At 50.1% G+C, this 25,328-nt stretch overlaps 1 protein-coding gene across 1 annotated transcript in view; it reads left to right on the forward strand.

Annotated features, from left to right (window-relative positions):
* Nucleotides 1–10,258: 10,258 nt before the first annotated feature.
* The window catches only part of TVP23A (trans-golgi network vesicle protein 23 homolog A), a 40,636-nt gene continuing 25,566 nt past the window's right edge, over nucleotides 10,259–25,328 (forward strand). The window contains exons 1-4 of the mRNA XM_007462841.1: nucleotides 10,259–10,316; nucleotides 12,066–12,140; nucleotides 18,064–18,305; nucleotides 18,568–18,647. Of these exons, the coding sequence (XP_007462903.1) occupies nucleotides 10,259–10,316; nucleotides 12,066–12,140; nucleotides 18,064–18,305; nucleotides 18,568–18,647 (455 nt within the window). The remainder of the gene's footprint in view (nucleotides 10,317–12,065; nucleotides 12,141–18,063; nucleotides 18,306–18,567; nucleotides 18,648–25,328) is intronic.

Genomic DNA, 25,328 nt, shown 5'->3' on the forward strand with positions numbered 1-25,328 from the left:
GAACCCGTGTCCCCTGCATCGGCAGGCGGATTCTCAACCACTGTGCCACCAGGGAAGCCCGACAGTGCCTTTTGATGTACAATTTAAACTTTTTTCATGAAGTTCAGTTTGTCTATTTTTTGGTTGTTGTTGCCTGTGCCTTTGTGTCATATCCAAGAAATCATTGCCAAATGCAGGGTTGTGAAGCTTTTGCCCTATGTTTTCTTCCGAGAGTTAAAACTTGTTTCAGGTCCTTGACACATTTTGAGTTAATTTTTATATATGGTGTTAGGTAAGGGTCCAACTTCATTCTTTGGCATGTGGATATTCACTTTTTCCAGCACCATTTGTTGAAAAGACTGTCTTTTCCCCATTGAATGATCTCGGCACCCTTGTCAAAATCATTTGACCATATATGTGAGCGTTTATTTCTAGGTGCTTTATTCTTTTCTATTGATCTATACATCTGTCTTTATGCTAGTACCACACTTTTGATTTCTGTAGCTTTGTAGGAAGTTTTGGAATCAAGAAGTGCGAGTCCTCCAGCTTTGTTCTTTTTCAAGATTGTCTTGGCTATTTGGGATCCCTTGAGATTCCATATGAATTTTAGTATGGATTTTTCTATTTCTACAAAAAAGACCATTGGGATTTTGATAGGGATTGCATTGACTCCGTAGATTGATTTGGGTAATATTGACAGCTTAACAATATTGTCTTCCAGTCTATGAACATGGGTTGTATTTCCATTTATTTATGCTCTGATTTCTTTCAGCAATGTTTTGAAGTTTTGATTGTAAGAGTCGTTCACCCCCCTGGTCAAAGTAATTCCTAAGTATTTTATTCATTTTGATGCTATTGTATTCTTAATTTCCTTTTTGGGTCATTCACTGTTAGTATATGGAAATGCAACTGACTTCTGTGGATTGGTTTCTTAACCTGCTACTTTGCTGAATTCATTTATTAATTCTAACAAATTTTTTTGGTGTGAACTCTTTAGGGTTTTCTACACATCAGATCATATCATCCATGAACAGAGATAATTTTACTTCTTTCTTCTCCAACCAGGGATTGAGCCCGCGTCCCTTGCATTGGAAGGTGAATTTTGGGGACTTCCCTGGTGGTGCAGTGGTTAAGAATCACTGATTTGAGTTCAGTGGGTCTGGGGTGGGGCCTGAGATTCTGCATTTCCATCAAGCTCCCAGGTGATGCTGAGGAGGGCATTGGAGACCATTCCTAAGAGCTGGGGCCTAAAGGGGGTCACTGGGATCTCCCTGAATGCTGGAGAGATGTTTCTAAATCCTTTCTCTGCCCTTTGCAATGTAAATCTACCATCCAAAACCATTTTCTCCAGGACCTGGGTATCTTCTCTTTGAAAAGCAAACATTCAGGTACAGAGGGATCCTCCCTCGGCCCCCCTCCCCAGGTTAGAGCAAGGCCTTCTCTGTTCTTCAGAGTAAGAAGAGCCAGGCACGCTTCAAGAAGGAGGCAGGTTGCCTCACCTCTGCTCACATTTTTTTTCTTTTCCATTGCCAAATACTGCTTTTATTTGTTTGCACTGAAGAGTACAGTTTCTTTCTTTTTAAAAAAAATTTATTTATTTATTTATTTATTTTGGCTGTGCTGGGTCTTCGTTGCAGCGCACCGTCTTCTCTGGTTGTGGTGCGCGGGCTTAGCTGCAGTATATGGGATCTAGTTCCCTGACCAGGAATCGAACCCTGGCCCCTTGCATTAGGAGCACAGAGTCTTAACCGCTGGACCTCCAGGGAAGTCCCAAGAGTACAGTTCCTGAGCCAAAAAGCATACACGCTCTGCTCCTCACAAAACACACTTTCTCTCCATACACACTCTGCTCCTCACAAAACACACTTTCTCTCTGTGCGACAGAAGGGCACACGCTGCGACCTCTCGGGTCCTCTCACTGCAGCCTCACAGTAGTTGTGTCATGGCTTATACTTCAGCACAGGCCCTGCCGCCACCCCCGCTCCCCGGGAGATTGTGCTTCGGGTACCAGATCCCCCTCCCAACGGCTGTGTGTCTCGGCCAGGCTAAGACGTCTGGGCTCTCCGGGGAACTTCTGATGTCAAACAGATGAAGATGCTCATCTATGCCCTCAGGCCACACGCGTTATGACTTTGAAGTTACTGTGTCTGGCCTGAGCCCTAATCTCAGACAAGACAAGTCACAGCTCAGACCAACCCCAGCTTTCGGTTTCAGGCTGAGTGTTGGAGCTCGAGGCCAAGCCAAGATCAAGAAAAATGTCTCTTGGTTCTGTAACTTCGGGAAAGCCCCTAAAACTCCCAGCAGGCTGTCGCCGGGGAGGCACGGGGGCTGCATGAAGGCCCATAGACCCCATTGCCAGCCTCCCTGGCTCCAGATTTGGGAGTGTGTTTCCTTCCTGGCATGTTCCCAGCCTGAAGTCACCCAGCCTCCTGGGCCTTCCTGCCTCTTCTTGCGAGACAAGGAAACAGAAAAAAGGGTTCCTGAGAGGTGAGGCAATCTGCTTCCTTCTTGAAGCTTGCCAAGCTCTTCCCACTCTGGTGAACAGAGAAGGCATTGCTCTGACCTGGTGGGAGGCAGAAGGATTCCTCTGTACCTGGAGGGTTGAGGGTCCCCCATGCTGGAAGGGGACACGGAGTCCTGGTTATGAACATGGGCTTCCAACCCTCCCCAGGGTGGAGAATATTTTAAATCCAGAAAGGAACATGAACTTGTTCCATTACAGGGCAAAACAGCGGTTCCCCTTGGGGAGGGGACTGGAGGGCTGGACGCATCCTGCTCCTTGATTTCTGGGAGCTGGTGACATGGGACTGCTCAGTTTGTGAAAACACATTAAGTTGTACATTTATGATTTTTCACTTGTCTGCATATATGTTATGTTCTGCTGCCATTAAATTTTTTTTTTAATTCAATAAAGCTTTGGAGAACAGTCTGGCAGTTCCTCAAAAGATATATAGACCTAGCAATCCCACTCCTAGGTATATCCACAGCAAAAGAATTGAAAAAAAATCTATCCATACAAAAATTTATACCGGAATGTTCACAGCAGCTTATTCAGAATAGTCAAAAAGTGAAAACAACCCAAATGTCCATCCAGGGATAAATGGATAAATCAAGTGTGACCTACCCATACAATGGAATATTATTCAGCCTTAAAAAGGAGTGAAGCACTGATACATGCTACGACATGGATGAACCTTGAAAGTATCATACTGAGTGAAAGAAGCCGGACACAAAGGACCACATATTGTATGATTCCATTTATATGAAATGTCCAAATAGGCAAATCCATAGAGACAGTAAAATAGATTACTGGGTGCCTAGGGTTGGGGAGGATGAAGCTTTGGGGAAATAAGTGTATTAGATGTACAAGGTATCTTGGACCAATGAAAATGTCCTAAACTTGACTGTAGTGATGGTTAGACATCTAGTTCATATACTAAAAGCTGTTGAATTGTGTACTTTAAATGAATAAATTGTATAGTATGGGAATTACACCTCAATAAAGCTGGTCTAACCATTCAGTGGGGCATCAGCATTAGAAAGGGTACCAGACCATCAGAATGAACACTAGCCAGGCACACCTGCAGGGCTACACTGGTGCCTACCAGGTGACCCCAGCCATTGGGCAAACAGGGGTGGTCTGTTGGTTTCTCAGACCCAGGAAGACTGAGATCACAAACTGGGGCTGAATATCTTGAATGCAGGAAGTGGAAACAAAATGGGGCCCAGCCAGTACACTCCTCAGAAAGGGATCCTGAGAAAAGGATGTGGATGGAAATCGTTCATTTGGGAAGGGATCCCAGGAAGGAAGGGAAGTCCCACCTCATGGCAAGGGAGCTGGGGCATTGATCCTCCATTGCAGGGCTGCTCCTGGGGCAGGAGGAATTCAGGAATGGCTTGGTTGTTCCCAGCTGACACGATTATCAATCTCTTACATGCCTTTATTCATGCAACCTCTGTTGACTGAGCACCTACTATGTGCCAGGCCCTAGTAGGGAACACTGAGGAGGAAGCCAACCAAGCCTGACCCCAAAAGCCTCTCACAATGAGTCTGCAGTGCCCACAAACCACATGGGAGAATCCTTCTGTTAGAATCTAACAGAAAGTTCTTCTGTTGGAATCGTGCCTGCCTGGGGGAGTGGGGGGCTGGCTATCCGTCATCAGCATCGGCCACCTGAGTCCCAGGCCCCCGCCCCACCCCACCCCACTGTCCAGCTGCGGCCCTGTCCCTCTTTTCTGATGTCCACGTGGCTAGAGCAGGCACCCATGGGCCTCTGCTCTAGATAGTAGGGATTCCTTCCTCTAAAAGCGGCTAGGATGGGGTGTGGCTGGCTGGGTGGAATATCGTTCACAAGGCTTGAGGAACACTTATACCAACTCGTCCTGATTGGCTGCGATGGTCGTGGCTTTAGCACTGCAAGATCTTCATCCCTGGAAGTCTCTCAGTCCAGGCAAACTGGGTTGGTGGGTCCCTCTAGAACTCTGACCCTAGCTTGCTCCCCACTCTCACCCCCACTCCCCATCTAAACCAATGCTTCCCAGCCCTGGCTCCCCTTTGGCATCACCTGGAGGATTTTTTTTTAAATGCTGCTGCCTGGGTCCCACCTTGGACCAGTTCATTCAGAATCTCAGGAATGGGGCTGGGTCTGGGGCTTGTGAAAAAATCTCTAGGGGATTCTAATGGGCCACCAGGTTGAGAGCTCCAGGACTATAGAGAAGGAGGCCAAGGTTAGTTGGGGATGGATATTTGTCTTCTAGATCAAGTGGGAGCTGAGGAGTGGACAAGGACTGCTAGACAGGGGTCCATTGGCTCATTCATTCAGTAATCAGTTCTGTACAGAGGACCTATCATGCGTCAGGTGCAGTCCTGGGGCTGAGATACAGGGTGGGGCAAAGAGGACAGTTAGGACCTGCTTTCATTCTAGAGAGGGACACAGACAGCAAACAGGTCACCTGCATACTTTCTGATGAAGATGTTCAGCCGAGTGATGTGTTGAGTGAACTGGGGTCTGTTGAGTGAACTGGGGTGCAGAGCTACTTAGATATTGCCTTATTTTCCTGGAGCTGCCATAACAGATTACCACCAACTGGGTGGCTTAAAACAACAGGAATGTATTCTCTCAGTTCTGGAGGCCAGAAGTCCGAGATCAAGGTGTTTGCAGAATTGGCTGCCTCTGAAGGGTCTAGGGGAGAATCTGTCCCATACCTCTCTCCTGAATTCTGGGAGTCCTTTGGATAAACTCAATTAGCTAATGCAAACGGTCACCCCAGTTATGAAGTGAATTGAAGATTCGCTATGTGTGAAAAATGGGGCTGATAAGCCCTCTTATCTGAGGACTAGTTATTGTGTACCTTGAGAGCACGCATGGAACGGGTCAGATCTGCTGGGCTATATGAAAGGGTAAGACTTCTTCCTGTTTTTACAATCTCTTAGCATATTGCCTGTGACAATCATGTTCTGGTTTCATGCTTATTCAATGATAAGTGCTTTCATTCTGGTCTAACTTTGTGGGGAGGTTTTCTGGGTTGGGAGGAGGTTGTGTTCTTAATTCTATTTCCCCATCAACAGCAGTTCCACTTCTAGGCAAGATGTGGACTAAAAGTGTAAAGTGAACAGCAACCCGTGAGGGAAAACTCAGAGGTACCTATCAAGACAGATCTAGTTAACAGCAGATTATGAATATCTATTTTCCTATATGTTCATCCAAATCAGAGATATAATCAAACTCATACATTTTTGGTGAATTTTCCTGGATACTAAGATTTGACACATGAATTGCCTCTTCTGTAAGTGCTGGTTTTACATTATTTGCTCATTTTTACTCATTGTCTTATAGAGTGCTTATTTTTATTATTTGACTTATTAATCCTCCCCCAACTGAATGAATTACAAATATTTTCTTTGCTGTGATTTGTAATAATTTTACTTACATCATCTTGCTATACGAGATATACTGATATAACCAATGTATCTATGTTTTCCTCTTTGGCTTTAAGCATTTGAGGATTTAAAGATTTTCTTAGCCCAACATCAAAAGTCCCCGCCGCCATTCCTTGGCTCGTAGGGGCATCATTCCATTCTCTGCCTCTGACTGCACATGGCATTTTCCTCTGTGTCTGTGTCATCACATAGCCTTCTTCCCGCTCTGTGTGTGTCCTCTCCTCACCTTATAAGCACACCAGTTCCTGGATTTAGGGCCCACCTGGGTCATCCAGGATGAACTTATTTCTAGATCCTTAATTACATCTGCAAATACGCCTTTTCCAAATAAGGGCACATTCTCAGGTTCTAAGGGTTCGGATGTGGACATATCTTTTCTGGGGCTACAAGTCAACCTCCTACAGGTACGGTGGGCAGAGAAGGCTTCTGAGGATGTGTCCTGGTGTGAATCATTCCAGAAGCCGACCCCAAGGCCAGGTTGTAGGGGGTGGCAGGAAGCACTGCTGGGAAGCAGAGACGAGAGACCTTGAGCATCAGGTACCTGGGCCTCTGTTCCGCTGGGGACCTCCAGGATGCCGCTCAGAGCCGGAGCCTCAGAGCTACCCACCCACCCAAAGGGCAAGGGCACCGGGGCATTTAGACACCAACTCTTGAAAGTTACTGACGCGGGGAGCCCCTGAGTGTTTACCACCCCACCGCTGGGCCTGGTGACCTCTGGATAACAGAGAAAGCCTCCAGCAAAGAATGGAATGTGTTTTCAAGCATGGGAATCAAGAAATGCCGGTGAGTCACCAACTGTGACTGTTCCAGGAAGTGACATTTGAGGAACCACCTGAAGGATGTGACAGAGTTAGTCTGTGACGAGCACGTCAGGACATGTGGTGGGCATGCTAGGCACAGGAGAAGCAAGAGAAAACCCCCTGAGGCAGGGGCAAGCTCCCTGCACTCTGAGAACAGCAAGGATGGCGGTGTGGCTGCCGTAGGCGTGGGAGGGGAGGTGGCAGGAGCCGGCTGGGGATCTCCTGGGTGCATCACGCAGAGCCCAGAGCTGAGATCTGATTTGTGCGGACAATGGGAAGCCTTCGGAGAGTCTGAAGCAGGAGTCCAACAAGATCCAGTTACTGTTTGACAACAGCCTCACCTTGAGTGAAGTCCAGAGGGTGGGCTGCAGGAAGGGGGGCAGAGGAGCTGAGTTATGCAGGGCCCGGCTCTGTCTCACCGAGCGGTGTGGCCCCAGCCCAACACCTTCCCTTTCCTGGGCGTGAGCTTCCCGTCAGAAAAGTGAGGACGACAAGCTGGGTCTCGTCTGCTCCAGAGGGATGTTTGGTGACTCCATTGAGGTCCCGGGAGCGGAAGTACCCTGAGCACAGCTGGGTGAGGGCCTCCTGCCTGTGTTGGAAGCAGAAGGAGGGGTCTTGACACCTCCCCTCAGGCAGGAGTGGTCACGCCTGGACCAATCAAGTTCAGGGTGGGTCCTTTCTCAAGGTCTCTGCTGGGTGGCTGGGTTTTTCCAAAAGCGAACTGAGCTAACATTATGAATTAAGAATGCTGTGTCCTGGAGGCACAGAGACCAAGTGAGCCTGAGAAATGAAGACTTAGTCTTCGAGGTAACCTGGCCACGGCCAATCAACCCTGGGGTTGGCTGGTCACCTCATTCAGGGCTCTGGAAGGCAGGAGCTAAGGCTGATTATTCTCTGGAACTGGCAACGTGGTGCTTACTCAGTGTTCACACCTGAATGCGGAGAGTGTTGAACTGAATTCTGAGAAAGCTGTGTAACTGTAAACGCTTGGGTTTCCCCGGATGGAGTCCAAGTGTTGTTGGTCGTGTTTTAGTTAATGTCCCAAATCTCAATACGCCTGACCCCTCCTGGAGGTCCAGTCTTGCCCATGGTTCTTTCCCCAAAATATCCAAGAACCCCAAGGGTGGCTACAGGTATCTGGTAATGCTGGATGCCCATTTATCAAGGGTTTACCATGTGCCAGGCACAGTGCTAAGCACTTTACGTGAGGAAGGACTGTCGTTCCCATTTTACAGTCAAGAAGATGGGACCCCAGAGACATTAATTCACCTTGGAGAAGATGCTATAGATATCCATTGAAAGCTGTCTTCTCCATCCTCTGTAAAAGTAGGATTGTAGTCAAGCACACAACTGGACCACATTTCCCAGCCTCCCTTGCATTTAGGTGTGGTCATGTGACCAATTCACTCCGGTGGCATCTCTGCCTCTTCTGGGTCCTTTAAGAGAGCGAATCTACCTCCCTCCCCCATGTCCTCTTTTCCCCTTCCACTTTCTGGGTATGGAAGACAACAAGGTCCTAGGGCATAGCAGCCATGGGATAGAAAGAGCCTGGATTCTTCCAAGTGGAGAACTGCCCTGCCAGCCTGAACAACCACTCAGGGCCATTAAGTGAGCAGGAGACCAATTTCTATTATGTTAAGGCTCAAAAAATGTAAGGTCTATTTGTTAGAGCAAGCTAGCCCGGGCTAAGTTGTGGCAGAGCTGGGATTGGAGCCAGATTGTCAGACTCCAGCCGGTGTCAGCTCTGACTTGCAGTGGTGTGTGGCCATGAGGTTTGTTCCACAAGCACTGATGCCACTGGCACGTCCAGCTTCAGTTCATTCTCCCACATCTGCTGGCCTCGACCACCCTCAGCTGCTAGTGGGTTTAGAGTCAGGGGTACAGAGGGTGGGGTCCAGGCCAGTTCACCACTGCCACCATGAATCCATGGAGCTGGACAGTACACAGATATCACTGCTGGTTCTGCTGGCCAAGCTGGCACGTCTAGCTCAAACTTTGATGTTCTCGCAGGTCAAGGCTGCCATACGCCACCAGGGTACCAGATCCCCTCTGGGCACGATGTCTGTGCGCATCTCCCAGACAGCACTGCTGCCTCCTTCTTTGCATTATGCTCCCAGCAGGTGATCCAAAGCAAACTGCCTGGACCCCCCAGGCACACTGCACACAAGCACTTAAGTGCCCAGGTGGCTGGAGTGGGGACAAATCTTGTCACCTTTTCACGTGCAACTGGAGCACCACTCCTCTCTGACTCCTGCCTGCAGTGCTGAGTCAAATTCACCACTCTAGGACCCCCATTTCCTCACTGTTATCCTCATTTCTGGCACCCCTTCCTGCCTACAGATGCTGCATTTCATGAGCTGTGGTTTCAGAGCTGGGGGTCCCATTTCTCCCAGGGCTCCTCAGACCCTCTGTAGGTGACGCTGGCAGGTATGAGAGCTCTGCACACCTCCACCTGCTGACAATCCTTAAGTGCCAGTGGGGTCAGGGTACCCATGGATTGGGGGTTGGTGCATGTGGTCCACACCTGCCCCAGCAGCTCCAGTCCAGCTAAATGTGGACTGGATGTAGATAAAGGAAGGCATGGAGGTGCCAATCTACCCCAAGCAAGTGGGTGGCAGATGTGGGCTGAAGGTTCTTCTTTCAGTGCATCCGACAGATGGTGGGCACAGCAGGTGCCCATGTCCCTCAGATCCCCTTCCCGCCTTCATGCCCACCAGCCTCCTTCGAGCTTTCACTCCCAACAGCACCACCTGCTCCTCCTTGCTGGAGGACAGCCCTCATGCTGCTGGAACCTGCTTTACCTGTGTGTGCCCAGAGTCGGATGTGCCTGGGAATTCCTGTCCCTGCAGGGGGCAGCCCTGAACTGATAGCTGATGCATGGGGGAGTATAAATACTTCCACTCCCTCTCCCAAGTAGAGATTGTGAGTGAGCCACAGTTACCTTCTATTATGGGCTGCATTGTTTCCCCCCCTCCCCAAATTCATATGTTAAAGTCCTAACCCCTAGTACCTCAGAATGTGACCTTATTTGGAAATAAAGTCGTGGCCGATGTAAATATTTAAGATGAGGTCATACTGGGGTAGGGTGGGCCTTCAATCCAACATGACTGGTATCCCTATAAAAAAGGGATGGGCCGAGACCCGCTGCCTGGCACATTCCTCAGGGTCATTCATCTCTTCATTCACTTACTCACCAGACACTGGTCGAATGCCCACAGTGTGCCCAGCACTGTGCTAGGTGGACAGAAGGGGCACCTGCTCTTATGGAGATAATATTCTAGTGGGGAGATGGGGAGGAGAAAGTTTGCTTAACTAATAAGAAAACAAGATAATTAAACATCATGGAAAGTGTTAGAAACAGGACAAAACATGTCTAGATCCCAGACCCTAGAAAAAGATTGAGTGGAACATGAGCTGGGGCTCAGGGAAGGCCTCTTGGAGAGAGATCTCATATTTTCAGTCCTAAGAAAATCTGGAGGAGTAGGGCACTCCTGGCAGGGGAAACAGCAGGTGCAAAGGCCCTGAGGCAGGAAGGGGGATGGGGTTGCTGGAAATCTTAGAGTCTGGCCAGTGTTACCATGATGAGGTGGTGGAAGGTGAGGTGGGAAAAATCAATAGGTCCCCACCAAGCAGGGCCCACTGGGGACATCTTCTCTAAGTGCGGGAGGACCCAAACTGGACCTCCAGCTGCTGTGGGAGAGACCAGCCTTATGATCTCCCCGGGGCCTGTGGGAGGGACCTGCCAAGCTCCCACTGCTCCAAGAGGAGGCCAGAGCTCAAGATGGGTAACAACTTCCACCCACTCTCCCTGAAATAGCCCTGCCATGAACCTGACATTTCTGCCCTTGTCCCAGCCCTTGAGTGATAAGAGGTCTTCCCTGGCCTGTTTGCCGACTCCTCCACAGCCTGGCGAGATGTCAGATGGCTTGAGAGGTCAGGCCGGACGCATCAAAGCTTGGCTGTCCTTTTTGTCTCCTGGTCTGGAATTTCCCTTCTTGGGGGAGTGGCCAGCCAGCCTTTTTTTTTTAGAGAAAAACTTCCTTCCAAGAGATCCTAGGACCCCCATCAGAATCACTTCATCCTGATGGCCTCCTCACCACACTTGCTGGAGGGTGTCTTTGATCTGTCACTCTACACAGGGTCAGGGTTCCCTGAGTTGGGGGGCGGAGTGGAGTCCCTCCTCAGCCCCGTCCCTGAAGAAAGTGGCTTCCCCTGGGGACGGGCTGTTTTCACAGTCCATGCATTGCACAAATGACACAAGTGACTGGCCTTCATCGGTGGAAATGTGCATCTACAACCACACACACGCACGCATGTGTGCACACACGCCTGTGTGGAGGGGCCTGTGAGTGTGGGGTTGGCACTGTCCACAGACACATGTGTCTACACATACGGCTGTATGCTCCTGATATCTAGATATTAGTGTGCATCTGCATCTTTGTGTGGGCCTGTGTTTGCCCTGGGGTCAGAGCGTGTGGCTTCGCTAGGCCAGCTCCCCACAGCCTGCCCCCCAGGGAAGGGTAGACCAGAGCAAGGAGCAAGCTTCCGGCACAGAGAGGCAGCATCACAGGACTTCTGAGAAGGAGGCCTCAGCAAAAATGGGTGGCCAGCAGGGGGTCACATGAGGGGATGCGGATTGGCAGCTGCAAGAAGGATGGTGACTGTCCAGCTCCTCCGTGCCAGGCGCTCAACCCAGATCAATCTGTTAATCCTCACACCACCCTACCAGGCAGGGGCCCGTATCATGTGGGCACTGCCTTTGGGGAAACAGAGTCACACAGCAGATAAGTCACTTGCAGACCACGCTGGGCTCTAAGCCATGCAGACTTGCTGCTCTTCATCCTGACGGTCAAGGGCGGCTGGCACAGAGGGGTACGTAGGGAGTAGGGGTAGGGTGTATGTGATCAGACCTGGGCCTGGGAAAGGCCCTGAGCTGTCCCTGATCCCCCATCAGGCAGCGGGGAAGCAGCAGCCCCCAGGCCTGTCATTCCCGGGCCAGCAGCCGCTTCTCACCCTCAGCCTGGCCTTCCCACTGGTGCCTAAGGTCTGTCTGCCTGGCACCTGTCAGTGGTCCTGCCCAAGTCGGGTTGCCAGATCTAGCAAGTAAAAATAAGGGAGCCCGGTGAAAGTGAACTTGACGTAAACCACTTTTTAGTATAAGCATGTCCCACGCACTATTGGGGACATAGTTACACCGAAACATTATCAGTGGTTCATCTCAACTTCAGATTTTCCTGGTGTCCACTATTGCACCTGGCAAACCTGTGATTCCAGGCCAGGGTGCATCCAGGCCCACAAGCCTGCCCAGCTGCCCCTGTGCCTCTCACCTTCCTGCTTCCCCGCAGAAGCTGCACTCACTTCACAGGGCTCCTCCCACCTGAACTGGGCCCTGCCCTTCTCCACGCTGGCAGCCACGGCAGGTGCCCAGGAAGGCAGAACAGATGGCCGAGGGGAAAAAGTGGGTCCCTCCTGTGGGCTGCCCGTGGAGCACCCAACCACCTTCCCAAGGGCAGGTGGTGCACAGGGTTAGCCCTCGATTTCTATCCAGATGGACCTCAGCTGTGCCTGGGCCTCTATTTCCCCATCTGTGAGATGGGCAGAGAATCGCTGCCCTGCACACTCCTGGGTCTTTCACTTACCTGCTCATCCATCTCCTCTGTGCTCAAATCTAGACACAGGGCCCCACCCTCACAGAGCTAAGATTCTAGTTCAGAGAGAATACAAATGACCAAACACAGCAAGCAAAAGGAAAGAGTTAGGAGGGACATGCAAGGTCTCTCAAGAACTCAAAACAGAGAGAGCAAAGGCATAGAGATAGTGGTTGGGTGGGACAGTAGGCAGGAGATCAGGAAGGGTGGCTTGGAGCCTCTATGTTATCAGCCCTGTGAAAAATCAGCGTGTGTGCTGGGAAGCACTGATGCAGAAGAAACAGCACATGCAAAGGCCCTGAGGAAGGAAAGACCCATGTGGGTGTTCTGATGACAGGTGGGGTCTGGCCAGCGTACAGTAGCAGAGTGAGTCTCTGAGCCAGCTGGCAGAGGGTAGCTGGTTCGGCCCTGCAAAGCCTTATGAGCCAGGGTGGGAGTTTGGGGTCCACCTGATGGGAGGGGAAAGGTGGAAGCCTCTCAGCTGAGGATGGAGACCCAGGTTTCCTGCTCGCACCTCTGCACGGGGCAGGATACAGCTCTGGCAGCAGAGGTGGGAGGGGTGGAGTGCCCTGTGAAATCTGTGCTAAGTGGAAAGATAAGAGGACCCAGGAAAAGTCCTGTTCGTTGGGGAAGTCCTGGTCTCTCTGACAATATTCTTGTAGCAGTTTGCAGGTAAGGCCTAGCCCTTGCTATTTACCTGGAACCCAGGCTCTGTCCCAGCCCCTACCTTGCAGCAATATTTCTTTGTCAAGTCAGCTGCCATAGGGGTGGGCCGAGCTGGAGTGCCCTATTTAACAGGCTGAGAATGTGGGGTTCCCTACCCCGGGGAAGCAATAGAACACAGACTGTGGGAAGATGCAGAAGACAGTCTGGGTCCTTCACAGACACATTGCAAGAGAAGAGCTAGAGAGAGGAACCTTCTGGTTTTGAGAGATTTCTCTGTGCGTTAATCACTTGCGGGGTGTGGCCCTGGTTGGTATGTGACTGGAACAAACCATGGGAAATAAAAATATTTATGAAACACTTGGGAAATGAACCCTGACGGGATTTTGGATAAGATCTCTAACACCAGGGGTTCTTATTCATTGTGTTAGGCATGGTGATGAGATTGCAACTTTTAAAAATGGGCATATAATTCAAATACCATAAAATTCACCCTTTTAAAGTGTAACATGTGGTGATTTTTAGGATATTCCCAAAGCTGTGCAATCGTCACCACTATCTAATTCCAGAACACTTTCATCACCTGCAAAAGAAATTTAGTACTAATTAGCAGTCATCCCCTAACCCCTGGCAACCATTAATCTACTTCCTGTCTCTATGGATTTGCCAATTCTGGACATTTTGTATAAACGGAATCAGGCAATATGTGCATTCAGCTTCTTTCACTGAGCATAATGTTTGCAAGATTCATCCAGGTGTAGCAGGTATGGGCACTTCATTCCTTTTTATTGTGGAGATTATTCATTGTATGGACAGGGTACATTTTGTTTATTCCCTCATCAGCTGACAGGCATTTGGGCTGTTTCTATCTTTGGGCTACTGTGCATTATGTTGCTATGAACATTCCTATACAAGGTTTTTTGTGAACATGTTTTCAGTTCTCTTGGGGACGTACCTAGGAGTGGATTTGCTATGGCTTTGTTTTTCTCAAGAGTCCATTCTTAGAGCTATGTACCAAAATATTACAGTGAAATGATTAAGGTGCTGGGGTTTGCTTCAAAATCATACAGTAGAAGGAAAGAGGGAATGGATCAATGCAAAAAGATGGGCTGTATGAGTTGAGAATTTTGAATCAGGACAAGTGCATGAGGGTTTATTATGCTATTTACTTTATATTTGTTTCAATTTGGGCATAAAAATTCTTTTTAATATCAAGGCTCAGTTCAGAGTGGTTTCCCTGTCCTCCTCCTGAATTCCCAGCCCATCACTCTCTAGAATAGAAACGTAATGCAAGCCACACGCATCATAGTAAATGTGCTGGTAGCCACATTTAGAAAAGTAAAAACAGGGCGAGTTGATTTTTATTGTAATTTAACCCAATAGAGCCAAAACAGGACCATTGTAACATGTGAGCAATTTTAAAATTATGAGAAGATATTTTACATCCTTTTATCCTGCTAAGTCTTCAAACCTCACTGTGTATTTTATGCTGACAGAACACCGCCATCGGTCTCGCCCTCTTTCAAAGGCTCCATAGTGACTTCTGGCTCCCAGATTGGACAGGGCAGCTTTGTTTGGGGCACTTAATGCACTTTTCAAAAAGCTCTTGTGACTTTTTTTTTTTACTTGGTTGTTTTTATCCATCTACAACTGGGATGTTGGCCCAAAGAGGCCAAGCACCTTATATGTCTCACCAAGTGCTGTGTCCCTGTGTCTAGACCAGGATATCAAGCACAGAGCAGGTGAGGGCTGAGTGAGTGAAGGACCCGGGAGTGTTCAGGGCAGTGAATCTCTACCCATTTCACAGATGGGGAATCAGAGGCCCAGGCACAGCTGAGGTCCATCTGGGTAGAAATCCAGGGCTCACCACGTGCACTGCCTCCCCAGGCTGACTCCTCCCGCCCCCCAGCCATGCTCCGGGCTCCCGTGTTCAGCCATGTTAGTCCAATCCAAGTCTCTGGCTTCTGGTTCAGGGCTCCTGGGGTCCTGTCTGGCGGAGAGGGCCATGCACGGTCCTCTATTCCAGCTGCCATTAGTGCCGGGTACACACAGATGGGAAATGGCCAACAGAGCTGAATGTGCAGCTCCTGTTTCCCCATGAAGGTGGATGTCCCTCCGCAGAAGGAATGACTGTGGCCTGAGGGCTCAGGGCCCAGCCCACAGGGGTTCCTTGGACCTCGAGCCCCTCTGCTGATGACCACAGCCAGTGTCACCAGGGCCACTTCTTCTGAGCCCCTACCCTGAGGCAAGCTTTTCACTTGTGTTTTTGTGTTTTCTCTAATCCTTGCATCATCCTTGCCAGGTGAGGGGAGGTGCAGTCCCATTTTACAGGTGTGGAGACAAGACCAGAGAGGTGAAGCCCCCTGCCCAAGGCCATCCAGCCAGGGAACGGTGGAGCCACATTCGCAGCTGGGTTTGCCTGACTCCAGAGTTGACCCCCGAGGGCCGTCTAGAGGCCAGTGGCTGCCTGAGCCTGGAGACCCTGCCCTTGGGTTGTTCTGGCTTCAGGGCTGGAAGCCACACTGCGGGGATTAGAGATGGGGCTGCTTCTCAAAGCTCTGTTCCCCAAGCCCCTCCTGGGCCAAGACGAGTGGAGGTGACTCGAGGCAGGTTTCAGTGGCCATGTTCAGTGGCACCAGTGTGAGGGGAGAGGGTCAGTGTTTCCTGGAAGTCTCTGAACCCAAGGATTCCCCAGGGCCCTTGTTAAAAGCAGATGCCCAGGCCTGGCCCTGGAGCTTCAGAAGGCCCAGAGTGGGGCCCTGGAATATGCATTTAACCAGCAGCCCCAGGTGAAACCACTGCAGCTGGTTTCGAAGCCAATGATGAATTCCCTGCAGAATCCTCGGGTTCTCTGCCCACTCTCAAATTCCACAGGCTGACCCCACAGAGGCTCATCCAGGTGTATGGGGGAGGGAGGGCGCTTTCCCCTGGAGGCCCCGCTTTGGGCCCCAATATCTGCACCCTCAGCCTGTGCCCCACTGGCTAGAGCTCAGGAGCATGTGACCTCCACATGGTGGGAGCTGAGGCTCTTCTGAAGGTACCCCCAACCCCATGACTGAGAATGACAGTTCGTCCCCAAATGGGGCTTCCAAGGGGGCTTTCCTACCTCCTCTCCCCCTTGGGGACTCTCTAAGCCCCAACTTGACAGATACCAACAGTTGGTGATTCTCAGAGGGGAAAAGCCCCTAAATGTTCTGTAACGGCTTCTCACCTCCACCTGCCCTCTGCTGTTGCCCTTTATCACCCCTCCCCTATTACCCCTCTCAGGCAGCTGGGGCCCAGAGTGGGAGGGGAGCTTAGGGCACCCCAGTCTCTCAGTGTGATACTCTTTTGTGCCTGGAGCCGACTTTGAGCTGGAAGAGCCAATAGGCTTTTCTAGAAAGCCAGGCTTTGGTGGTTTCGATCCTTACAGTTCAAAGGGTGGTCCAGAGGCCTGCACCATCAGCGTCACCTGAGCACTTGTTAGAGCTGCAGCCTCTCAGGCTCCTGCCAGATCCCCTGACTCCTGAAGACGGCATTCCCAGGAGAATGCATTTGCAGCTCTGGGGGATGCTTGCCCAACGCCCAGTCCCAGCATACCTGATCTTGGCTTTCCGAAACGCCAGCTCCTCTTCGTTGCCAAAATCCAGGGACACATCCTCAGTATCGTCCACCAGGGCCTGGGGGACACCAAAGGCGGGTGAAAGACCCTTACGCGGTTCACAGGCCCTTTGGCCCCAACCCTCTCTGCTGGCGGGACCCCTCCCCTTCTCCACCTTCGGCCCATTTGGGGTCCAGAGCAGGCCCAAGCCCCGGCTCCCGCATCCCTCCTCCTCCTCCCCGCTTCTCCCAGCGCTCCCGCAGGCTCCTGGCGTCCTCGCCACCACCCAAGCCCCGGCTCCCGCATCCCTCCTCCTCCTCCCCGCTTCCACAATACCTGGCAGACCCTTCATGGGTTCAGGTTAGGGCACTGAGTGGGGTGCCTGACCAGGGCTCAGAGCTTAGGTACATTCTTGCAGCTCTGCTCCCTGCCCCTCCTCCAGGGCACACCCCAGGCGGCTACCCCTGTGCGGACCAGCAGTGGGTTAATTGTGTCAGGAGCTTGTGGACCACTAGTCCTTTTCTGGGTCACCAGGGATGGGGGACAGCTACCTCTCGTCCGTGGCAGGAGGGCAAAGGGCAGGACTAGGGGCCTTGGCATCTAGACTCTACGCCCTTTGTCCTTGGGTAAGTGGCCAGGAGGGGGAGAGGGCAGAAAGGAGAGGAGTGAACTTGTCCTGGGCCAGGAAGACGTTCCAGGTGGCAAAGCCTTCTTTCCCGGGAAGGACTTTACATCCGGAAACACTACTATTACTGCTAATAAAGATTATTTTGGGGGCTTCCCTGGTGGCGCAGTGGTTGAGAGCCCCCCTCCCGATGCAGGGGACACGGGTTCGTGCCCCGGTCCGGGAAGATCCCACGTGCCGCGGAGCGGCTGGGCCCGTGAGCCATGGCCGCTGAGCCTGCGCGTCCGGAGCCTGTGCTCCGCAGCGGGAGAGGCCACAACAGCGAGAGGCCCGCATACCGCAAAAAAAAAAAAAAAAAAAAAAAAAAATTATTTTGTGCACAATATGTGTCTGGCACCACGAGGCATGCAGATGTCAACTGTGGGCAGCAGTGGTACCCAAGCCGTGGCTGCAGCAGATTCGCCTGTTAAAAGGCAGAATCCCGGGCTCCACTCCAGGCCTTATGAATCTGAAGGGTTGGGCCTGGGAAACTCCTTTTAATAATGGCCCTAGGGAATTCTCGGGATCCGAGAGTTTTGGGAAACACTGACTTTCTCCAAACCCTGAAAGAGGCTGCCCAACACTGACATTCATTCATTCACCCTCTCACTCGCTCATTCGACACCTATGGACCATCCACCTCATTCACTGACCCACTCGCTCTATTCCTCCCTGGATCACTGGGCTCGGTTCCCAAGTCCTCCTCTGAGCCCGTATCGTCCCCTCCCTGCCTCCGCTCTGTCTTCGCCCTCCATCCTTCCACCGGGCGCCAGCTCTTTCTTTCCTAGGCGCTGTCCCCAGCGAGCCCGGGGCCGAGGGACCCTTCCAAGCCCCGCCCCCGCCCACCTCCCCAGCCCGCGACTGCGCTCTGGGCCTCGCGCGCCCCGCCCCCACCGGAGACCTGAAGCGGAGGCTGCACCGGGGGGGCTCAGGTTCCGACCCCACCGCGCCTCTGGTCGCAGCTGCTCGCCGGGCATCCCAGCCCTTCCGCAGCGAGAGGTGGAGCCGGAGGCTGGGTTGTGGGCTCCAGGTGGGCTCCGGGAGGGATGAAGCAGGTAGGGCCGCGGGGATCTGGGGATGGGAGGGTGGTGGCGAGGACGCCAGGAGCCTGCGGGAGCGCTGGGAGAAGCGGGGAGGAGGAGGAGGGATGCGGGAGCCGGGGCTTGGGCCTGCTCTGGACCCCAAATGGGCCGAAGGTGGAGAAGGGGAGGGGTCCCGCCAGCAGAGAGGGTTGGGGCCAAAGGGCCTGTGAACCGCGTAAGGGTCTTTCACCCGCCTTTGGTGTCCCCCAGGCCCTGGTGGACGATACTGAGGATGTGTCCCTGGATTTTGGCAACGAAGAGGAGCTGGCGTTTCGGAAAGCCAAGATCAGGTATGCTGGGACTGGGCGTTGGGCAAGCATCCCCCAGAGCTGCAAATGCATTCATTCACATTCATTCATTCACATTCATTCAGAATGTATTGAGCACCTGGTGTGTGCCAGGCATGGGGCAAGGGACACACCCTGGACAGATCAGACAAGGTCCTGCCCTCCTGGAGCCTGCAGTCTTGGGGGGAGGGGACTAACATTGAACGGGCAAACAAAGATATTAACAAGATAATTAGCGTGAGAAGAGTTGGGAAGAAAATCAACCTGATGATGAAAGAGAAAGTAATTGGGGGAGGCCAGTTGCCTTAGTGCAGCCAGGGAGGGCCTCTCTGAGGAGGTGATGTTTCCTCTGAGACCTGAATGATGAGAGGCAGCCAGCCATGCATGGGAGACTCTGCAGGAAGCCTTCCATGTAGAAGGAACAGCAGGTTCGAGGGCCCCAGGCTGTGTTTGGAAGGTCAGAGAAAAGCCACTGTGTCTGGAGGGTAGTGGGGGAGAAGACAGGGGTTGGCAGGAGGCTGGGGAGGTGGACAAGGGCTTGAATTTTTATTCTTATCCCTGCTTCAGCTCCAGCCAGCCAGACCTAGTAGTGTTGGCTTAAAACAACAGAGATTTATTCTCTCACAGTTCTGGAGGCTAGAAGTCCAAAATCAGTTTCACTAGGCTGAGACCAAAGTGTCTGAAGGACAACACTCCTCCTGGAGGTTCTTGGGGAAAATCTGGTCTTTGCCTTTTCCAGCTTCTGGTGGCTGCTGGCTGGTGGCCCCTTCCTCTGCCCCTCAAGGCCAGCAGTGTAGCATCTTCCAGTCTTTCTCTGTTCCATTTCATATCGCCTTTTCCTCTTTGTGAAATCTCCTTTGGCCTTCCTCTTACAGGGTTACTTGTGATTGCATCTACAGTCCACCTGGATAATCCAGGGTAATCTCCCCATCTGAAGAGCCTTAACTTAGTCACACCTGCAAAGCCCTTTTTAAGTATGTGGTAACATTTCACAGCTTCCACGGATTAGGACCCTGGCTTGAGGGGCCATTATCGAGCTTATCATAATGGCCAACGATTGTTTTTAAGAAAAGACACAATAAGAGAACTGGAATGCTGGGGAATCTTCTAGAACATCTAAATGCATTATATGTTCAGTCTTTATTGAGCTCCTTCTGTATGCCCACCTGGGCTGGTGGCTGGGGATATACAGTATACAGGACACACACCCCTGCCTCTGTGGAGTTGCCTGGTCTAGAGCAGGGACGGTCACCCTTGACACTGCTGACATTTGGGGCCAGATACCTCTTTGCTGTAGGGGCTGTCCTGTGCATTGTAGGATATTTAGCAGTAAAGCCATGGCCTTTACTGACCAGATGCCCAGTAGTATCCCACCAGTAGAGTCTGCAGACACTGCCAAACGTTCCCCGGGAGGCAGACTCGCCCCGGGTTGAAAACTGTCGGTGTGGGGATGTAGGGTGTAAGCACGCCCATGGCTGTTATGATTCAGTGGGGTTTTTTTGTTTGTTTTTTGTTTTTGTTTTGCGGTACGCGGGCCTCTCACTGTTGTGGCCTCTCCCGCTGCGGAGCACAGGCTCCGGACGCGCAGGCTCAGCGGCCATGGCTCACGGGCCCAGCCACTCCGCGGCATGTGGGATCCTCCCGGACCGGGGCACGAACCCGTGTCCCCTGCATCGGCAGGCGGACTCTCAACCACTGCTCCACCAGGGAAGCCCTGATTCAGTGTTTTAAATGCTGTAATTGGCAAAAGCTTGGGCACTTATGCTGGTCAGGGGAGGAAGTGACAGCTAAGCTGAGACATGAAGGATGGGTAGGAGTTAATTAAGCGGGGGAGGAGCGAGAGGGGGACACATGCAAAGGCTTAGAGGTGAGGTCATGAGTTTAGGGAGCTGAGACTGCTTTAGAGGAGAGCAGTCTGAGCAGAGGCTGGGGCCACACCGGAAGGGCTTACGAGGGAAGTTCTGGAGTTGCACTGTCCACTAGAACATATGGGAATGTACTACGGTCTGTGCTCTCTGGTGCGGTAGCCACCAGCCACTGTGGCTGGTGAACACTTGATATGTGGCTAGTGTGACTGAAGGACAGACGTTTGGGTATTTAATTTTAATTTTAATAGCCACATGTGGCTACCATATTGGACAGTGCAATTCTCGAGTTGGAATTTTCACAATGCAGTGACATGATCAGAATTACACAATAGACAGTGGATTGTAAGAGCAGAAGGAATCGCGAAGCAGAAGCTGGGAGCTTGGGCCAGGGTGCGGGCAGGGGTGATGGAGGGAAGTGGAGGGGCCCAGAGGCACAGAGAAGCAGAACCAGCCAGCCTCGGTGATGATCAAGATGTGGGCTGTGGATGGGAATAGTCAAGGGTGATTCCCAGGCCTCTGGCCTAGTGACCCAGGTGAAGGAGCACTTATGGGGGAAAGACGTTGAGCCCAGGGTCATCTTCGTTGGGTTGTGGTAGAATGTTCTAATGGCCAGGTGTGATGGGCAGCAGGGAAGAGAGGCTGGGAGCTTTGGGGGCATCATCTGGGCTGCATGCAGAGATCGGGGAGGCAGCAGCTCATGGCTGTGTGTGTGTTTGAAAGCTACCCATCCCAGAATCCTCTGTGCCTAATGCAGATTTCTGGTCCAGGCCTGGACCTGCGTAACCAAATTCACAGGGGATGGGCATCTCTAGTTGATTCTGATGCTCAAGAAGAATATAGAGATGGCTCTAAATCCTGAGCATAAATGAAGTCACCCAGATAGCAGGATGGAAAGGAGGTTCTTAACTGGGGTCTCTATATGGGCTTAACAGGGTTCAGGAACCCTGTGTAAACTATTATCTAAGTTTCACATGTGTGCTGCTTTAGGAAAAGGACTCAAACTTTAATTACATTGTCAAATGGCTCCATGATGCAAACAAGAATCACTGGTATCAGTGAGAATTGTTATTTGTCAATTCCGTGTTGAAATGGATTCCAGGTTGACTTTGAAGGGAGGTGAAGTGATGGAAGGGGCCCTATGACAGGAGTCTGGGATTTCAGGGCCACTTCTTCCTTTACCACTTGCTGGCTTTGTGATTTTGGACAGTGTTCACCTTGCCTTGTTGAGCCTTGACCCATCTATATAATGGGGGTACTTGTACCATCCTGACCTCCCCACGTGGTGACTATACAATTTGTTCAGTACATATTTACCCAGCATCTGTGTACAGGTGCTAGCTAAGCCCTGGGGATAGAGACCTGGTCCCTTCCCTTCCTGTCCCTGGTTCCAGGTCAGTGAAGTGCAGTGTGGTGGGGAGAGCACCTTGCAGAATCAGTGAAGGATGCGAGTCCATAGCAGGTAGAGGAAATGTTAGGTATGCTGCCTGTGTTTTTCCCCAGTGCGCTACTTTTTTTTTCTTTTTTACCTTTTCTTATCATGGAAAAAAAAATCCCCACAACATAAAGTTTATCATTTTAACCATTTTTTTAAGTGTTCAGTAGTGTTAAATATATTCATGTTGTTGTAAAACAGATCTCCAGAACTTTTTCATCTTGCAAATCTGAACCTCTGTCCCCATTAAACACCACCTCTCCATCCGCCCTCCCCTCAGCCCCTGGCAACCATCATTCTTCTTTCTGTCTCTCTAAACTTGACAACTTTAGATACTTGAATCGTAGAGAATATGTCTTTTTGTAACTGGCTTTTTTCACTTAACATAATATTCTCAAGATTCATCATGTTGTATCACGTATCAGAATTTTCTTCCTTTTAAAGACTGAAAAATATTCCATTGTGTGTATAGACCACACTTTGTTCATCGATTCGTCTGTTAATGGACACTTGGGTTGCTTCCACGTTTTAGCCCTTGCAAATAGTACTGCAATGAATATAGATATGCAATTATCTCTTCAAGACCCTGCTTTCAATTCTTGATATATACCCAGAAGTGAAACTGTTGGGTCATATGATAATTCTAGTTCTAATTTTTTTTTCTTTCTTTTCTTTTCTTTTCTTTTCTTTTTTTTTTACTTTTAGACTGCACCACGCGGCATGTGGGATCCTCGTTCCCTGACCAGGGATTGAACCCACACCCCCTGCAGTGAGAGTGCAGAGTCTTTGACCACTAGGGAAGTCCCTAGTTTTAATTTTTTGAGGAACTTTCATACTATTTTCCATAACAATTGAACCATTTTACAATCCTAAAAGCAATGCACAGGGTTCCAATTTCTCTACATCCTCACCAACAATTGTTACTTTCTGTTTTTTCAGAGTATCCATCTTGATGGATGTGAGGTGGTATCTCATTGTGGACTTGATTGCGTTTCCTGAGTGATTAGTGATGTTGAGCATCTTTTCATGTGCGTGTTTGCCATTTGTGTATCATCTTAGGAGAAATGTCTATCCAAAGTCCTTTGCCTAGTTTTTAATCAGATTATTGGATTTTTTGTTGTTGTTCAGCTGTAGAAGTTATATATTCTGGATATTAAGCCCTTATGAAATGTATGATTTGCAAGTATTTTCTCCCATTTCATGGGTTGCCTTTCCACTCTGTTGATGGTGTCCTTTGAGGCACGAAAGTTTTTAAATTTTATATAGTTCCATTTCTCTATTTTTACTTTTGTTGTCTTTGCTTTTGGTGTCATATTGTATGTGTGAGTGTATGTTTTTACTGACATAGAATTCACATATTATAAATTCACACTTTAAAATATACAATTCAGGGTGGTTTTTAGTCTATTCACAAGGTTGTGCAATCAGCATCACTGTCTAGTTCCAGAATTTTTGATCACCCCAGATGGAAGCCCTGTACCCATTAAGCTGTCATTTCCCATTTCTCCCCTCCCCCAGCCTCTGGAAATCACTAATCTACTTTCTGTTCCTTTGAATTGGCCTATTCTGGATATTTCATGTAAATGGGATCGTACAGTATGCGGCCTTTCATCTGGCTTTTTTCACTGAGCATAATGTTTTCAAGGTTCATCCCTGTTTTGGTATGTATTTCATTACTTTTTACTGCTGAATAATATTTCATTGTACGGATAGAGTACATTTTTCTTATCCTTTGTAAGTTGATGGGCATTTGAGTTGTTTCTGCTTTTTGCTTCTTGTGAATAACGCTGCTGTGAACATCCATGTACAAGTTTATGTATGAACATATGTTTTCAGTTCTCTTGGGCATCAACCTAGAATCAAAACTGCTTGGCCAAATGGTAACTCTGTGTTTTAGCCATGCTGTGTTACAGACCAACTTTTAGTGAGTACTCTGGGCTTCCAGCTGCCTTGAGGAGCAGGAGAAGCCTGGACTCGAGGTCAGACAGACCCAGGTTTGGATCTTGGTTCCGCCATTCCCCAGCCAACTAACGGCGATTGTGGGTTAGATTGGCAGACAGCCTCACCAGACACAAACAGGCTTTCATATATACCTGTTTACTTGGCTCTCTAGAAGGATACGAGGCAGAGACACAGCATCTTCATCTCATCGAGGGACTCAGCTGTTACCCACACACACAGCTGCTTGTGCTCTGTCACTACGGGGGCTCTGTTGGGCTAGCAGGGACAAGAGCCAGAGACTGTAGGTCACCTTGAGGCATAAAAGCTTCAGTTCTGTTTCCTGCCAACCTTTTCTAGGATTCTGTTCACCGAGGTCCAAGGCCTGCTTGCCAGCTCACAGATCCTCCAACCCAGGGGCAGTTCCACGCCACGAGCAGGCACATAGGACACTGCCATGGGAGACCCAGATCATTCCCAGGCAGGCAGTCCTGATGTTAACCCTTCACTCACAGTGACCTTGAACAAATCAGGGCACCTCCAGATCCCCCCATTTTCTCATCTGTAAAATGTGAATGATGTTAGCTCCGTCATAGCATTGTGTAAAGAGGACTCAATTGGGTGACGAATGTATGTAACGAATCCAGCGGGACCCCTGACACCTTGTATGTCCTTCATAAATGGTACTTGCTATCATAAGTGAACTTCAGTGTCTTGACTGTGTGGGCAGGGCTGGGGCAGAGGCATGTCCTCAGTTGCAACAGGACATCACACTGGGGTTGTCCCTGGAGCTGGAGACTGTCCCTCATATGGAAAGATTGGCTTATGCTTTCAAGGCACTGTCTTCACAAAAGTCATTTGGACCCAAAGGTCGTGGTTTCCAATGGATTCCCACCCAAAGTAGGATGATGTCCTCTTGCCCCAGGCAGAGTTATTGGATCTGATTTTGGTCTCAGTTGTCAGGGCTGGTTTATTGGCAGGGTTTGGTCAGTGTTCCATGGTTGGTCCTCATTCAGCACAGTGGGCATTAAATTGAGGGGAATCCCACTGTCTGGTTTCAGGTGCCACTGGGAGTCACATGTTAGTGGGGCCAGGACCCGAGGCAGAAATCACATGGAATCAAAACTGCCCCTGCAAATCCCCATCTAGCCTGTCAAGTAGAATAACATTTTGTCTTTCAGGAAGTCACCCACCGTCCATTCATCTTCCCGTGTTGGATACCAGAGCTGTTCCTCAAAATGAGCTGCAGATGAAATTGTTGGCTGCTTTTTAGGGGAAGTTACATTGAATGAAAAACAATAGCAAACACTTACTCACCTAGCACTTACTATACGCAGGCACTGTTCTCAGTGTTTTACTCATAAAATTCATTTAAGCTGTATTACAAACCTATGAAGTCGATACTATGATTTTTATCAATTTCAAGATGAAAGAAATTGAGGGAAA

Source organism: Lipotes vexillifer, unplaced genomic scaffold, assembly GCF_000442215.2.
Source record: "Lipotes vexillifer unplaced genomic scaffold, Lipotes_vexillifer_v1.1 scaffold306, whole genome shotgun sequence".
Classification (NCBI taxonomy): Eukaryota; Metazoa; Chordata; class Mammalia; order Artiodactyla; family Lipotidae; genus Lipotes; species Lipotes vexillifer.